This window comes from Octodon degus, unplaced genomic scaffold (assembly GCF_000260255.1).
Source record: "Octodon degus isolate 3935 unplaced genomic scaffold, OctDeg1.0 scaffold00060, whole genome shotgun sequence".
Lineage (NCBI taxonomy): Eukaryota > Metazoa > Chordata > Mammalia > Rodentia > Octodontidae > Octodon > Octodon degus.
The window spans coordinates 1,611,032-1,628,116 of NW_004524636.1; the positions used below are offsets into that span (position 1 = coordinate 1,611,032).

General features: G+C 46.9%; 1 protein-coding gene across 1 annotated transcript in view; it reads right to left on the bottom strand.

The window, feature by feature from the left end:
• Window positions 1–3,291: 3,291 nt before the first annotated feature.
• Window positions 3,292–17,085, bottom strand: part of CUNH20orf194 (chromosome unknown C20orf194 homolog) — a 152,922-nt gene continuing 139,128 nt past the window's right edge. The window contains exons 30-37 of the mRNA XM_023718572.1: window positions 13,039–13,174; window positions 10,955–11,041; window positions 8,547–8,653; window positions 8,118–8,192; window positions 6,591–6,796; window positions 5,852–5,917; window positions 4,957–5,050; window positions 3,292–4,142 (exon numbers count right to left, since the gene is read on the bottom strand). Of these exons, the coding sequence (XP_023574340.1) occupies window positions 4,030–4,142; window positions 4,957–5,050; window positions 5,852–5,917; window positions 6,591–6,796; window positions 8,118–8,192; window positions 8,547–8,653; window positions 10,955–11,041; window positions 13,039–13,174 (884 nt within the window). The 3' untranslated portion in view covers window positions 3,292–4,029. The remainder of the gene's footprint in view (window positions 4,143–4,956; window positions 5,051–5,851; window positions 5,918–6,590; window positions 6,797–8,117; window positions 8,193–8,546; window positions 8,654–10,954; window positions 11,042–13,038; window positions 13,175–17,085) is intronic.

Sequence of the window (17,085 nt, forward strand, 5' to 3'; positions counted from 1 at the left end):
GGGGCTGGCTGGCATGTGGTGCTGGGGGATTGAACTGCAGTCCCTGATGCTTTGCCAAGCTAGTTCCAAGTAGGTGCTTTAGACCACTGAGCCATCTCTCCAGCCCCTCTTTTCACATATTTTTAATAATACATTTTTTGAATCGGTGGTCCCTTCCCCGCTTTTTGGTACTGGGGATTGAACTCAGCAGGATCTTGTGCTTGTCAGACAGGCACTTGTGCTGCTGAGCTTTCTCCCTGGCCTGTTTTTTTCTTCTTGAGACAGGGTCTTGCTATGTAGCTCAAGCTAGCTTTTAACTATGAAGCCCAAACTGGCCTTGACTTTTTTTTTGGCCAGCTCAGCCTGCCCTGAGGGTGGGGCTGGTACAGCAAGTGATGCTGGGATTGAACTGCTGTCCCCTGTGGCTGCCTAAGCAGGCAGATTTAGACCCCTGAGCTATCTTGCCCTCACTGGCTGGCTGCAAACTGGCCTTAAACCAGGAGTGCTCCTCCTGCCTCAGTCTCCCACATACCATGATTACAGCTGTGCACCACTATGCCTGGCTCTGCACATTTTTTTTTTGCTCCGAATGCCTTCAAGGCATGACTGGCTGGCTTGTGTTGTGGGGATCGAACCACAGCAACATGAGCCTGACTGCTTTGTTGAAGCAGCCACTTAAAGAACTGAGCTAAGGGGCAGGCCCCCAAATTTCATTTCATTATTTGATTTTTTTGTTTTGTTTTGTTTTGGCAGAACCGGGGATTGAACTCAGGCCCTTGCACTTGACAGGAAAGCGCTTATTCCACTGAGCCATCTCCCCGGCCCCCTCTGCACATTTTTTATTCTGCCTCACAACAGTCTCAGCAAGGGACACCCAGCCAGGGTTGTAGCTGGGGGAAGGTACCTAGTTTCCAGGCATGTGTCTTCTCAATTCAACCCAGAAATGCAACTGACAGTCACAGGCAGGCGACCATGAGAGGCAGGCCTTGCTTGTTTGGTGGTAGTTTATTGATTCTTAGCATTGTTACATCTTAATTACCAAGGTGAAATCACAGACACAACTGCAGGTAAAAACATGTAAAATAATATAAAAATAAATTGAAGGCTACTTTATATACTTACTGAATTAAGTAGTGTAATAAATACTATAATAAGCAAAAAGCTTCAATCACACAATTCAGTTTCACTGAAGTTACAGTAGTGTTTGTAAATGTTTTAAAATTTAAGTTACAAATATTAAAGCACTGAAAAACTAGTATAAAAATGAATTTTGGCACGTAAGTGAGCTCTTCTGTCATTAGTATTTGACCACCAGGGACAAAGAGGAAGCCATTCCTCACCCACTTTTTGAGGTATACCTATTTGACTACTCAGCATCACAGCTGGAATACTTCATAGTTTATAATCTTTGAGTTGAACTTTTTCCCTTTTGAGAACCCAAAGGACAACCCAGAGCTTATTACTGTGCAAAAATTCTGCAAAATCCTAACAGAATTTAGGAGGAAATTTTGTATCTCAACCTGAAGGGCTAGAGTCCATGCCGCTGGTTGGAGTACCCCAGGGCTTGGTGGAGCCAACTGCACCCCTTGCTAGAGGCCTCTTATGAGGGTGATATCATTTTCTCCAATTTCTGCCTCCTTTTTCCAATCAAAAAAGAATCTCCCATATCAACACAAAATTATGCATAACTTCAGTGGCCTTTCAGTCACCATTATCACACTCACTCTGGTGATGTAAAACTGAAGCTGCTAATAGGAAAGGTGGCAAAAGCATGTAAGCCCTGGAGGACTTTGCCTGTCCCTGGGAACTGCTCCTACATTTTTGCTGCGTCCCTGGTATCCACTTCTAAGTTCAGAAGCTAAAACACAGTGTCATGGCCTTTCCTCTGGAGACAATTGGAGACCTTGCTCCTGGGCCCAGAGGAAGCGAGTGGATATCAACTAAACTCCAGGCTCCAACCCAAGAGGCTGTAGGTTCCAGGGAGAAGCACGGGAGGCTGTGCACTCCCAGCCCCAGTCCTCACATAGTATGCGGTGCACTGTGGCTGTGCCCTCCCCCAGGGGCACATGTGCCCCGATGCCCTCTCATCAGTGCGCCCCTCATGCTGCCAGACAGGCTCAGGAGCGTCTAGAGAAGCCTTAGCCTGTTTTGCCTTTTTGGCTTTGATACTTATTTTACCTTTTTTCAATCACAGTTTCATATTCAAGTTGAGGTAATTGAAGTTCTCCCTCTCTGAGGAGGGCAGTGGGGACAGCGGGGCAAGTTGGTGAGAGAGCATTACCATGGACAACGGTCACACAGGACCTAAGGTCACCATGTAGTTAAGCCCCACATGGAAGGCAGGCCTGCTCTTGTGCACGGCCCGACCCCTCTTTAAAAACTCCTTTGTGCAACAGCCAGACTGCCAGGCCAGGGCAGTCAGGAAATGGCTCAAGCTCCTGTTTCTAGAGCTTCCACTGAAAACGTCATATTAACCCCTAGAAGAAATGCAATGGCCTGTGGTCTCCCCATCCCCACCCCTTTCCCTTTTCTAAGGCTGCTCAAGTTTGAGTTTTTAAAAAGAGCTCGGTATAGCTAAAGGAAACTACAATAACTCATTGCTTATTAATCAATTGCACTTAAGATCTATATTATTGATTCTGAAGTAGAGGCTGCCATTTGTGGGCCCTGGCCACTGGCCAGCCAGAAGTCAGGTGCTACTTGGGTTCCACAGCAGAACCCCTGTCAGCAGAGCTGGGACTGAGGCACAGGGGCCTGAATTTCAGGTGCTTTCTTAATGCAAAAATTTTCTTTCAAAGGTATTTGCAGTTTTGTTCATTTTGCTTCAAATACAGAATTTTTTCCTAATGTGAGCATATGCTATCAGCAAGCCCTTGCTACTTGCTTGCTCCTGCACCCAGGCCTCTGTGCAGCATCCTGGCAGCCTTCTGCATCAGATCTTTCCTCAAAACCCTTCCACATTACAGGACACTGTGCTGGCTTCGCCTATGTGCTTCTTCCTAAGCATGCAAAATAGTGAAATTCAGAAAGCATTTACAATCCAGGCAGCTGAGGTGCTGAAAACCTAATAAATATCACCTAAGTATCAGTGCCTAGGACTCTCTGTCCCACACACTAATTATAAAGATGGGGCACAGGATGCAATTTAAATTCCCTCTGCTTTATGGTCTAGTGAAAACATCACTGAAAGGAATTCTAACTTGAGTACTTGAGTTTTTTTAAAAATCCTGGTTCTTCGGAGCCAAACAAATTCAGGACCAACAAGAATGCCTAGTGGATCAATAAAATTTTGAAAAAAAAAAAAATGAATGCCTGGTGGCCATGAATTTCCTGAAGTCTGGCTAAGAAGCAGGCCTTCCCTGGCAAGGCAGAGTGCTGGAGACAGTGTCTGAGACAGCAGGCCTAGTCTCCTCCCTGAATTAGGGACACCAAGCAATGCTGCAGGGCTCCAGAACCAATCAGAGGGTGTCTGCCCATGCCAATGTGAGGGCCATGCACATCTGGAAAGCCTCATACCTTGCCCTCAGCTGTGTGCCATGGGGGAATCCCCTCCTGGAGGGCATGCTGGGCTCTCAGCCGAAGCTGCTGGCTCCATGGTTTGTGCTGAGGCAGGTCTTGTGCCACTCCCCCCAGAATGGGCCCAGGGCCAGCAGGGCCAGCTCCTTCAATAGAAGGGCCTAAGCAGGGGCCACAGACAATACTGGGGATGAGGGCTTTCTTGGGGCGCCATCTGAGACCTGGGTAGGGGCACCCTAGGCTCAGCTGCAGTTTGGGCAGCCCACGTGCCTTCTAAGTCCTCAGTACAATCCCAGTGTTTCTCCCCACCCTATCCTATGCTTCAGTAACCCAAGGGAAACACTGCTAGCAGAAGCCAGAGGCCTGGACTGTAAGCTCCTCTGCCCCAGTGCTGCAGAGAACAAGGACAACATGCACTCAAGCCAGCATGTGGGGGCAAGGAGGACAGAGCCCCTCCAGGGGGACCTGGGAAGAGCAGGAGTTAGACATTTAGATTTGTCTGTCCATCTGGAGGGTGCTTGGGACCAGCTTCCCCTAGGGCTTCTGCTCGAAGAGGTCATGGTACTCCTGCTGGTCCAGCTCACGGTTGTATCTCTCAATTTCCCGGTTGGCTTCTTCCACGTAGTCATTCATGAACTGGTCCATGACTGGCCAATGGTTAAAGAACAGTGCAGACCCTGGAGGGTGAGAGCCCAGGGGCAGGTGGTGCAGGGGACACTGAGGTGCCTAGAAGGCAGCATCACAGCACATCTGTGACAGGTGCTGGCTCAGGCCCTTATGAGGCCAAGAATGGAGCCCTTGGCTTCACTAGCACATCAGCAGCTCCCTACCTTATGTCTTCTGGTCATCTCTGTTTTTTTTTTTTTTTTTTTTTTTCGTACTTGGAATCAAACTCAGGACCTGGCAGTTGCCAGGCAGGTCCTTGTGCCACTGAGCTATCTACCCAGGCCCCAGTCATCTTTTTATAGGATTACTTGTAACTGGCCTGTCTCCAACTTGGAAATTATGTCCCTGGTGATAGAACCCAGGATGTCACCACAGCTGCACTCCACTGCACCCTGAGGAGTAACACTAGCAACTGTTTAATAAAGGGTGAAATCAAAGCAAATCCAGGGGGACTCTACTACTGAGCTACATCTCCAGTCCTTCATATTTTTTTTTAATATTTTGATTTAGGGTCTTGCTAAGTTGCACAGGTTGGGCTCAAACTTGCAACCCTCCTGCTTTTGCGTCCCTTCCTGAGTGCCGAGGTCACAGGTCTATCTTACCACAGCAGATAAATCTAATTTTAATGACTTTAAAAAGCCAACATCAAAGTGGACCTTGGTAGTTGGCTCCTGTGTCCCCACCCCTGCCACTGCACTGGCTTGAGCAGATACCTGCTCTACCAAGAGGCCTGCACTCCACTGCTGCACCTTGGGGTGCAGATACCTATTGCGGCCAAGCTGCTTTAAAGGATATGAGGGTGATAATCAGTCTTATCACCAAAGAAGTTAACAAATTGGGTGCCATTATAGAAGTAGCCTGCAGGGAGAGGGTCCAGGTGGCGTTTCACCTGTGGAAAAAAGAATTCAGGTAGAATTAACTCATCACTGTACTTTCTACTGCTCATTACAGATATGCTGGATGTGGTGGTGTCTGCCTGTAATCTTAGAACTCGAAAGGCTCAGGCAGGAGGACTGTCATGAGTCTCATACTGGCCTGAGTTCCACAGTGAGTTCAAAGCCAGCCTGAGCTACACAGTGAGATCCTGTCTCAAAACAAAATGCTATGACCACATAAAGAGTCCTTACCTTAATAAGACAGGCTACTCTGCCATATGCAGAGCTGCCTCTCAGAAGAGACCGAGTCTTACTCATTCACTTGCACAAACTGAAGCTGGATGTGGTGGCACATACCTATAATCCTAGCACCTGGGAGGCTAAGGCAGGAGGACTGCCTCTCATTTGAAGTCATCCTGGGCTACATATTGAGTTCAAGGGCAACACAGTGAAACCTATCTCAAAAAAAAAAAAAAAAAAAAAAACAGCAAAAAAACACAAAACAAAAATATTGCTGAACCTGGGCTCAAACTTCCAGTGTTTCCTCTCCAGCTTCCCAAAGCTCTGGTGTCACAGGCCTGTGCCACCATGGCCCGAACTCTGGTTTATCCTGGATAGAGGTGTTCTGTGACTGCTTGAATAGGCAATAGGTAGCTCTCCTCTTTCCTGCTCCTTCTGCAGGTAGACTCTCCTCATTCTCATGTTCATGTCACCCAAGTGGTTTCCCACCCATCTCAAATGAGGTAAAGACCAAGCTCTGTAGGTCTAAGAAGCAGGCTTAGTGCCCAGAGGGGAGGCCAGGGCAGAATACTCACGTGGATGTTCCTGATCTCCTGCTGGGTCAACATTCCTCTGGTCTTTAAAGCTTTCCTCTGAGGCTTCTGTGCAGAGATGGAGGAGAGGACAGGTTGCGAAAGAGCTGAGGGAGATGTGGGCAGGGCTAGGGGGTAGGTATGTGGAGGGGAAGAGACAGCAGCTGGCTCTGCCCCAAGACCACTTGCCCACTACCAGGCCTACAAGGCAGTGGGGAACACATTGCAGACTTTCATCCCTAACCTTGCCAGTGACAGACAAGAAGGATAAGCTGGGGCCCCACAGCCAAGCACTATTTAAGAGTATGTTCAGATGTGGCAGCCCAGGCCTCAGTAGATAGCCCCAGGCCCTGCCAGCTCTATCCCCAGAGTTCTAGGGATAGTTAAACCCCTGAGGCTGTGCCAAGAAGCTTATTATTCACAGCCTGCATAGAATTTGGATCAGGTATGTTTTCCTGCTTTTGTTTTTTTTTTCCTGGGGGGTACCAGGGATCAAACTCAGGACCTTGCGCTTGCCAGGCAGGTGCTTAAGCCATTGAGTTATCTCCCTGGCCCTGAGAACCTGGATCACAGCAGACAACCTTGGCTGCCTAGAGTTGTCCTGAGGGGCTTCCTTTTACTTTCAAAGGGGACTAAGAGCCCTAGCCGGACCTGTGAAACAGGCTCAGTGGGAGGCCCGGGGGCTGGCCAGTGTGTGTGCTACTCACACCTGTGCCAGGGCTGTGTGGGCATTAGGAGCTACCTGTTTAGCTGACTGCCGGAGCCAGTCCTTGAGGCTGTCTTCTTTCAGGGAGCAGCCAATGAACACAAGGTAGCATTCCTGCTGCCCGCTGCTGTCTTGTGGGGTGCTTCTTGAGTCTGGTGGTGGTGTGGGTCCCTCCAAAACTGGCACGATGCTCAGGGAATTGGCCAGTGTGTTGTGGCAGATCTCCATTGTCCTTTCAGAGTCTGTAAAGAGAATATGTGCTTGTCCCTGAGGCCCACCACAAATGTAAGGCCGCCCTTAGGATGGAGCAAAAGAGAAGGGCACAAAAGTATTTTCTGGCTCAGCTGCTCTGGATGATTAGAAGACACTATTAACCCAGGCAAGGCAGGAGGATTGCTGTGAGTTCAAAGCCAGAACTAGCTATGTAGTGAGAGCCTGTCTCAGAAAAAGCGGCCGAGAGCGGAGGTCTATGTGGAAGTGACACCCACTGGCTGGCTATGGACTCTGGCTGTGACACTTAGGGCTGCAGCTCCACCTGACAAGTGAAGTGAAAAGGACGGATGATACCTAAGAAGGGAACAACACACAGACATGTGTTCCCCCGGGGCTTCAGTGGTTTTTTTTTTTTTTTTTTTTAAATTTGGTACAGAATCTCGCTATGCATCTCAGACTTTATGCACTCCAGACTAGTAGTGATCCTCCTGGTTTCAGCCTCTCCAGTGCTGAGACTGCAGGCGTGCCCCACCACACCTGGTCTCAGTGGCCGACTCAGAGCACCCAGGGATGGGGCCAGCACGGCATGCGGTGCTAGGGGTTGTGCACTCCCTGCACTTGCCTAAGCAGGTCCTTAGTCTGCTGAGCTATCTCCACTGGCCCTGTCTAACTTCTTGACAGTTTTTTTTTTTCCTCCAGGATTAGGACTGAGCCTGGGGTCTTGAACACTCTAGAGTTGTAGCCCTTCCTGGCCCTTTTTATTCCATTTTGACTGGGGGGGCTCCCTAAGTTGAGCAGGTTTGCCTTGAACTTGTATCCTCTTGCTTCAGCCTTGGAGTAACTGGGAGCACAGGCATACTTTGGTGGTTCCAGCTTTGGTAAATCTTTTTGGTTCTTGAAATGTGCCCTTTTTTGCCTCTGGGTTATAGTAAATGTTGTCCCTTTCCCTGGGGTATTCTCTCCACATCACTGAGCTGACCAATTCCTACTAGTTCTGAGGTCTCCCTGATCCCCAGCCCAGGACAGAGGACACAGCAAGGGCACCAGAGATACGAGGCTGGACAGAGGCATTAGAAGGCAAGTGGAAACTCCTGACAGCCTAGAGGAGCCCATCCTGGCTCAGGGAGGGCTGTGAGTCTCAGGACAGAAAGTGAGGAGCTGTGAGGAGAGGCCTGAGAAGTCACCCATGGGCAGAGAGGTAGCAGAAAAGCCTGGAAGTGTAAGCCCAAGGGAGCAGGGTGAGAGTGGAAGAGGCGTTAGTGGTCTGAAGGGTACTTGAAGAGGCTGAGTTCACACTCTGAGCTTGAGTACTCAGTGGTACAAGGCTCCCAAACCCCACCACCCAGTTACCTGAAAACTTCACTCTGCCCAGGATGTGGTAGATGTTTCCAGAGAAGGGGCTGGGCTTGATGGAGGATTGAATTGCTAGAAGAGGAATAGGAAGGGATATCACCCACTTGAGGGTAGAACCTAAATTCAGAGTGGCACAGATAGGAGGGTTAGGGACCAGGGAGGAACGTGTTCCGAGTGTCCACCCCCACCCTGGCTCCCCAGGCCCTCTATTCCCAGGGATGGGAGGACGTTCAGTGTTGTGGAGATCAAACTATGGGGCCACACACAATCAGGAACAGCACTCCTGTGTCCTCTAATCCCTCAGCCTGCTTTTGGTCACAAATGCGAAGCAATGAGGGACACAGAATGCTGGAACAATGCCAGGAAGCAGGGACGACCTTGGAGCACTCTCACTGCAGCCCAGGACATGGCCCAGAAAAAGCTCACCTTTACATTTGGCCACAAAGCGAGTCTTCTCCAAGGGTCGGCCAAACCACACGCAGATCTGAACCATTAGTGGAAAGACTGAGCCAGCACTGAATTTACCTTCATACCTTAAAACATTTAAAGAAATATAGGTACCAGTGCTTGGGGCTTTGGCTGTTATTATGTACAACTTACAACTGTGGAATGTCATTTATCCTATGCATAACTGCTTTGTAGGTCATTGTGCACATAAGACACTTAGGTAGAAGTACGTATACTGACTTCACCTGCGAGGGGAAGCCTGTGGGCTCCTCAGAGCAGGGCTTCCTGAGGACAGAATCTTTTTCTCAAACAAGTGGTTCTTCCAAGTCAAAGACCTCAACTCCCCATCAAGCCCACCCAGCTCGGAGTCCTGTCCCAGGAAGGGTGGCTCCTGCTCAAGGCCTGCAGCTCCACCTCACTCTGGCCAGGTGCAGAACATGCGTTTGGATGCATGTTTTCTCCACAAGGAACCCAATGGCAGCGTGGCTCTCCTCTGCTTTCTCAGACCCATTAAGAACAGTCATGTTGGGGGCCAGGGAGATGGCTCAGTGGAATAAGCACTTCCCTGGCAAGTGCGAGGGCCTGAGTTCAATCCCTGGTTCCGCAAAAAAAAAAAAAAAAAAAAAAAAAAAAAAAAAAAAAACAGTCATGTTTAGAATATTAAAAAACCTTAACTTCCTATTATGGAAAAATTTCAAACATATGGAAAAACAGAATGTGGTAGCATACTCTTTTTGTTTCTTGAGGCAGGGTCTTGCTGTGTAGTTCAGGCTGGCTTTAAACTCACCATGTAGGTGGCTGACCTTGAACTCCTGCCTCAGTCTCTGAGTGCTGGCATTATAGGTGTGCACCACCAACCCCAGGCTTAATCTGGTAGTACAGTGAACTTCGTGTCCCTTCTACCTGGCTTCCCAGTGGAGGAACTGTCATTCCTTCTTTTTAGTTATTTCCTTGAGAAGGAGTCTCACGATTAGACTACCTTAGGCAAGCATATAACTGGCCCAGACCTAGCAGCAGGTAAGTATACCAGTTTCATAATAATTCCTTAGGCAAACAACATTAAAGATATTCTGAGGCTGGGGAGAGTTGATCTCCATACCACATTTAAAAAAAAAAAAAAAAAAAAAAAAGGTCTTCTGGGTGATAGTAAGTTTCTGGATAATGAGGCTCCATCCCCTTTTTGATGGTAGTGTAGAGGAGGTAGAGAGGACCTCAAAGAAGGGTAAGGATAACAGACACAGCCCAGATAAGCATGAGAAATGCCAGGCATGGTAGCACATGCCTGTAATACCAGTACTTGGGGGGCTGAAGCAGGAGGATTTTTGTGAGTTTTGAGGCCAGCCTGGCCTACATAATGAATTCAAAGACACCCAAACTTCAGTCGAGCTGTCTCAAAAAAAAAAAAAAAAAAAAAAAAATCCTGGTAAACACAAGAGATTAGCACTGGCCGAACTTTCACAAGTGCCTTCCCCTACACCTGCAACACAGTGGAAGTGAACTGTAAAGGGACAAGTGCAACACAGGAGTTAAATGAACGGGGGTCAAAAGCCAGAAAACCTGAGCCTGAAATCCGGTTCTCTCCTTTACAGCTATAACTTGGATGTAACATTTAACTTCTTGCTGGCACTTTATTTATAAAACATGGAAAATAATGGAATTCACTTCACAGACTTGGCATAAAGGTCAAATGAGACAAAAAGACAGAGCTATCAGCACAGCCCAACAGAACTTCCTATGAGGACAGAATGTTCTGGATCTACAATCCAATATGGTAGCTGTTAACCACAGCACACTGGAAATGTGGCTGTGTAACCAAGTACTGAATTCTATTTTGTTTCTGTTATACTATATTACGTGGCCAAGCGGCTAAGGGTGAACACATTGGAGGGTACAGCTTAGAGCAATGCCCAGTGTGCACATACTAGACTCCATACCTTCTCCACACCCTCATGAAGAGGTTCGTGAGCTGTGAGGTGACCCATTGCTGGGCCCCTTATTGGGCAACATAACACACAACAGGAACCCTGGAGGATGGCCTGGCTGCTTTCTTGGGAGCAACTTTTAGGGAAGGTGGTGCCCCTTGTTCCAGGCCATCAGCACACTTGCTAGAGGAAGTAAAAAGCCCAGGAGAGTACTGTGCCTGCGTCCCACAGGATGTCTTCCTGAAACTCCACATCTGGGAAGGGCCCTACTCCGGAGCCTGAGCAGGAGCACTGGGCCCTCTCTCCACAGGACATGGCAGGGAAGCCAAATCCTGTGCGCTAATGCCCCTGTAGGGCACCTGTGTGAAGCCTGTAGCTTAATTTTCTCACTTTTTTCCCCCTGCAGGTAAATAAGTAAATGGGTTCACAAAAAGTTTTTAGCTACTTTTCAATGATAATACTTGCCAGCCTGGGTACATTAAATATCGAGATCGTAGCATCTGAGGACTGGAAAAGCTATTTTCTGACAGAATCAGTTCAATGTCTTCATTCCTTTGAAAACATACAAAAAAGACTCATGTTAATGTCACTTTTTTTTTTGGAGACAGGGTCTCACTGTATAGTTCAGGCTGGCCTTGAACGCAGAGCAATTCTGCCTCATCCTGCCAAATGCTGGGATTTACAGGCATGTGCCACCATGCCTGGCTCTTGATTGATTTTCGTACTGGGGATTAAACTCAGGACCTTAGGTTTACCAGGCAGGCTCTTATGCCACTGAGCTATCTCCCCAGCCCCAACTGCCTGGCTCTTAAACTGTATATTCTCTCCCCTACACTCCCATATGCACATAAAAGTACATATGTGTACTTTTTGTTTTGTTAAGCCATATGAAAATGATTCGTATGTATAACATTATTGCATCATTAACTATGTATTTTAATTTTCTAAAGGACAAGGACATTCTGTGACAGAATTGTGGTATAATGATCACACACAAGGAATTATTTTTGTGTTTACTGTAGTGTCACCTGGGGCTTCTAGGAATGCAGGATTTTAGGACACACCCAAACTCACTGAATGGGACAAGAATTTGAACAAGACTCTAATGAGATTCACATATATAATAAAACCAGAGAAGTACTGATCTAATGCACTTCCCAATTTTCCCTTTTCTTGGTGAAGGAGGCCATGATCTAATAGAAGTTAATGCTGTCTCCTCTAATCTGGAACGGTTCCTTCATCTTTTTTTTTTTTTTTTTTTTTTTTAATGGCATTGACACCTTCGTCTGATGTTGTTTGTTTTGTTTTGCTGTATGTAGTCCAGGCTGCTCCTGAACTCACTATGTAGCTGAGGCTGGCCTCAAACTTGTGGCAATCCTCCTCCCTCAGCCTCTCAAGGGCAGGGATTATAGACATGCACTATCACATCCAGTGCTTCTCTTGTCTTGTTGACTTAACTGCTTTCCTAGTGGTGGGGACTGAAGCCAGTGTTCACACATGACAGACAAGTGCTCCATCCCTGGGGTTCACACCAGCCCTTTAATTTTTGAATATAGCCAGGTGTGGTGGCAAAGGTCTGCAATTCCAGAACTTGGGAGGCTGAGGCAGGAGGATCACTTTGAGTTCTAGTCTGCCCGTACTACATAGTAAGTTCATGGCCAGCTTGAATACATCGTGAGATCTATTTTTTTTTTTTTTTAATTCTCAGTGCTGGGATTACAGATTACAGGCATGTACCACTATCTCTGGCCATGTCTCTGTCTCTGTCTGTCTCTCTGTCTCTCTCTCTTTGGCAGAACTCGGGCTCTTGCACTTGCCAGGTAAGCACTTATTCCACTGAGCCATCTCCGCAGCCCAGGCCATTTCTCACATCCTTTTCTCTTTTTCTTTTTGGTACTAGCAATCAAACTCAGTATCTCATGCTTCCCAGGCAAGTGCTGCACTGCTGAGTTAAATCTCTATCATTGTTTTGTTTAGACAGAGTCCTACTAGGCATTTCAGGTTGTCCTTGATTTTACTATATAGTCCAGGTTGGCTTCCAACTCACTACGACAGTCCTGATCCTGCTGCCTTGGCTTCCTGAGTGCTGGAATTACAGGCATGTATCACTATGCCCAGCCACTTCTCACTTTGTTTTTTGAGACAAGGTCTCACTGTGTAGTCAGGCTGGCTTTGAACTCACTATATAGCCACGCTGGTCTCGAACTCACAGTGATGTTTCTGTCTCAGTCTCCTGACAGCTAGGATTACTGGCATGCACCATCACACCCAACCCATTTCTTACATTTTAACACAAGGAACACTGAAACAATCCTGACTTCCATCCTTCAGTGTATGAAGATGTGAATATGTCAAAATGTCCCCAAATAATATAGAGTACTGCCACATGGGGTCTACCTGATGACTTCTACAAAGCATCTAAAGCCCTTCATAACTTGACTTCTATCAAGTGCTCAGATTTTAGGTACAGCAGAGATCCCATGGACCCTGGGCAGAGTGCTGTATCTAGAATGAGACTGGTGCTGCAAAGTGGAGTCAGGAAAGTATACCTGGTGACAATCCCGTTTTCTGCAAGAATGAAGGCTGCAGTGGGATTGGCAGCCCTGATGAGGTCCTGCACCTGAACAAGGAGAGGGTGCCTCTGCTCCACAGTGAGACTTGTGAACACGACGTTATTCACCAGGCCTGGGGAATGAAACAAGAGCAGGTCAGTCTCCCGAGGCCCAGTGAGCTTTGGGCTCACACAAGGGCGGGCCCTGCCCTTTTCCTTCATTGTCCCTTCCAGCAGCTGCCTGGTATAGACACACAGACACACCTCCACAGACATGCACAGCTGTCATTCTCACCCCACTTCTGGGAACTGCTACACCTTAGTTTCTACTCTGCAGCTGCTTTACTTCCTTTGCAATTTGTTGCCATTGGGGGATTGAACCAGAGGGTCCCCTATGCAAGTTCTCTACTACTAAGCTACAAAGTCTCACCATTTGGCCCAGATTGGCCTTGAACTTGTGATATTCCAGCATCATCTTCTCCTATAGCTGATTTATAGGCCTGTAATCAAGCCCAGCCCTTCCACTGTCTTAATAAGGGTCTATGTCTGTTACTTAAGATCTTGATCAAAGGGCTTTCCAGAACTACCATGTTTAATCATATCAGAAACTGGTGCCCTTTACCTTCACCAATTCAGACAACAGACTTTTTTTTTTTTTTTTTTTTTTTTTGAGACAGGAATTATGCTGCATGGTTCAGACTGGCCTTGGATTTAGTATGTAATTCAGGCTGGTCCTGAACTCACAGCAATCCTCCTGCCTTAGCCTCCTGAGTGCTGGGATTATTGGCATGTGCCACTATGGCTGGCTCGGCAGACATATTATTTTCTTTCTGATTTTCCTTTTATCTTTTTTGAGACAGGGTCTCACAACATAGTTCAGGCTGGCCTTGAACTCATTATGTAGCCCAGGTTGATCTCAAACTCATGTCAATCCTCTTGCCTCAACCTCTTGAATACTGGGATTACAAGTGTGAGCCACCACACCCAGCTCAGACAAAACACATTTATTTGCCAACAACTAACCATATGTCATGTGATAACTGTTTTATTCTCGATGAGTGCACAGCCAAGGTTCCATAACATTACAAGGTGAGTACTCATACAGACAACTGCCTAGGGACGTGGTAAGAAGGGGGTGCCTACGGCAGTGAAATTGTGGAGTGGGCTATGATCATCACATAACTCTTAACCTTTCTGTGTAAAGGTAAGTATAAAATTCGTAAGACATGGAGAGTCAGGACACCAGAGAAATTACTACATCCTACCATTCCAATAACACCTAATTTCTATTTTTATATATTTATAATCATAGTACAAAACCAATTTTGGTGTAAGGCCATATTTTTGTTATAATTTTTATTTTCTTATTGTGAAATTTCAAATTCACATAAAAAAGAAAAATAGCAGAATCAGCTCCCAATAACTCTCATGACCTGGCTTCAAGAACTATCAAGAACTAGGCACTGGGGCTACTGCTCAGAGGCACAGCACCTGCCTGGCAAGCTCAAAGTCATCAGTTCAATTCCTGCTACCAAAACTGACTGTCTTCCTTTCCTTCTTCCCTCCCCTCCCTCTCTCCTTGCCTCCCTCTCCCTTCCTTCATACCAGGATAGAACTCAGGACCTTGTGCTTGCCAGGCAGCCACTTACGTGCTGAACTATCTCCCTGGTCCTCTTATTTACTGATTAGTCGACAGAGTGCTTATGGTAGTGGGGACTGAGCCCAGAGCCTTTACATTGAGCTATATCTGCTGTGCTTTTTAATATATTTTTATTTTCTTTTTTTATATATTTAGTACAGGGTCTACAGAGTCTAACTACACAGATCAGATTCGTGATTCTCCTGTTTTCAGGCTTCCAAGAGCTGGGATTACAGATGCACGCCACCACACCCAGTCTCAACTGCGTCTCAGCGTGCCTCGGCGGTGGGGCTGGCATGGCATACCAGGGATAGAACCCTGGCCACTGTGCTCTGCCTAAGCAGGTGCTTTAGTATGCTGAGCTATCTGGCTGGCCCTTAACCTTTCTTTCTTTCCTTCTTTTGTTTCTTTTTTTTTTCTTTTATTTTTCATTTATTCATTTACTTGGTACAGGATCTCTCTATGCAGCTTGGACTCATAGTGATCTTCCTGAATCAGCCTCCCCAGCACTGGGATTACAGGTGTGTGTCACCAGGCCCAGTTTCCGGGCCAGCATGGCATACTTGGTATTCTGGGGCTGGCAGGACATGAGGTATCAGGGCTTGAACCTGGGTCCCTGCACTTGTCAGGTAGGCGCTTAGACCACTGACTGACCTATCTCCCCAGTCCAACAATAATTAACTTTGAAGGCAATTTCCAAGACCCTTGGTTCCCTGCCAGACATTGGTCATACTTCTTTCCTCTCACCAATAACTTATGAAAAAGGTGCTCCAAATTTTAAAAGGCAGATTGTAACCTCATACACCCAAGTGTTACGCGTTCCATTCATGACCAGAAACAGGAACAGGACATGCTCATACCAGTGACAAGTGATGATTTTTTTTTTTCTCTAGTAACCAATGATGAGGGTTTTGCAATGTGATCAAGACGCAGGACCTCCAGGAGCCAGAGCTCACTGCTGCAGACCTGAGGACAGCACGTGCTTCCTTACTCCGTACCTTTGAGACCTGAGTACCCCTCTTAGTATCTGTCTGCACTCCCTTTAGGCCATCTGCTTCTGGACAACACTGGAGGCTCTGCTAAGGATTCAAAGGTCAGTTTCTCAGTGGCTCTCTCCTGACATCATGAGGTGACTGGTGAAAGGTACAGGGACTGCCCAGCTTCCTAACCCTGGCTATGAAAGCACCTGAGTCCTCTCCTTTTCCACACTGATGCTTACCTATGGAAGACTGCTGAGTACTAAAAGCTTTTGATCCTTCCTTCACTAATCTCTGTAACCGTTCGCCTATATCAGACCACCAGCCTCTTTGCTGTGCTACTCAGTTTCTACTTTCAAACATCTTTTCTTTTGTGACTGGCTCAGCCCACCCTGGGGGCGGGGCTGGTGCAGCATGAGGTGCCAGGGATTGAACCCCAGGCTCTGCGCTCGCCCAAGCTTGCATAAGCAGGTGCTTTAGACCGCTGGGTTATTTCACTGGCCCCTCAAACTTTCTTTTCTGTAATTTTTTTTTTCTTCAGTCAAGGTGTCATGTAGCCCGGAATGGCCATAAACTCACGATTCTTTCCAGATGGGTACAGGACTACAAATGTGTGCAACAATGCCTGGGTTACAGTTCATCATTTATGTCCAAAGACATAAATCCGAGCAAGTCATTTTCCTACTTAAAATACCTCAGCAGGTTCCAGGTGCTAATGGCTAGTCTCCAGACTTCTTGCCTGTTGACCTATCTACCAGGCAGCACTTCTCAGGGCCCTGTGTATGCTCCAGCCACCATCAGGCCTTTGTTCCTCTGCCTAGATCCATCTTTTCTTCTCTTTTTGTTGGGAAATTTTTCCTTTTCAGGACAGGCAACTTGTTGATGGCACCTCTTTCAGAAGCTCCCCTTATCCCCAAGATTGGGTTAGACCGGTCCTTGATAAGTATTTGTTGATCCATCAATACACTAAGTATTGTAAAAGACATGCAACCTGACCCAATCATCTAAGCTGGGGGAAGTCACACATCACAAATTTTCCATTTAGAAGTCTGAGCAAATAGCCACCTCAAAAGGTTCCAAGACTTAAGTATGTTCATGAGCATATATGTGGTACAACTTTTCTAAGATCCAAAAGCATATTTAGTAAAATGTTTCTTTTTTCCTCCTGTTCCTCTGGTACCTTGAGCTCTAGTTCATCCCTGAGAGACAACTACTGATCAAGAGTATTTGGGTTTACTCGCTCACATCTCTGTGTGTGCAAGGATATAGGCACATATGGGAGCATTCGTTTTTTTCCCTTTCCCTCCCTCTCTTTTGCAATACAGAGAACTGAACTCAGAGTTTTTACACTGAGTTACTTCATCAACCTGCCTGTCCTCCCTTTTGTTCTCTCTCTCTCTCTCTCTCTCTCTCTCTCTCTCTCTCTCTC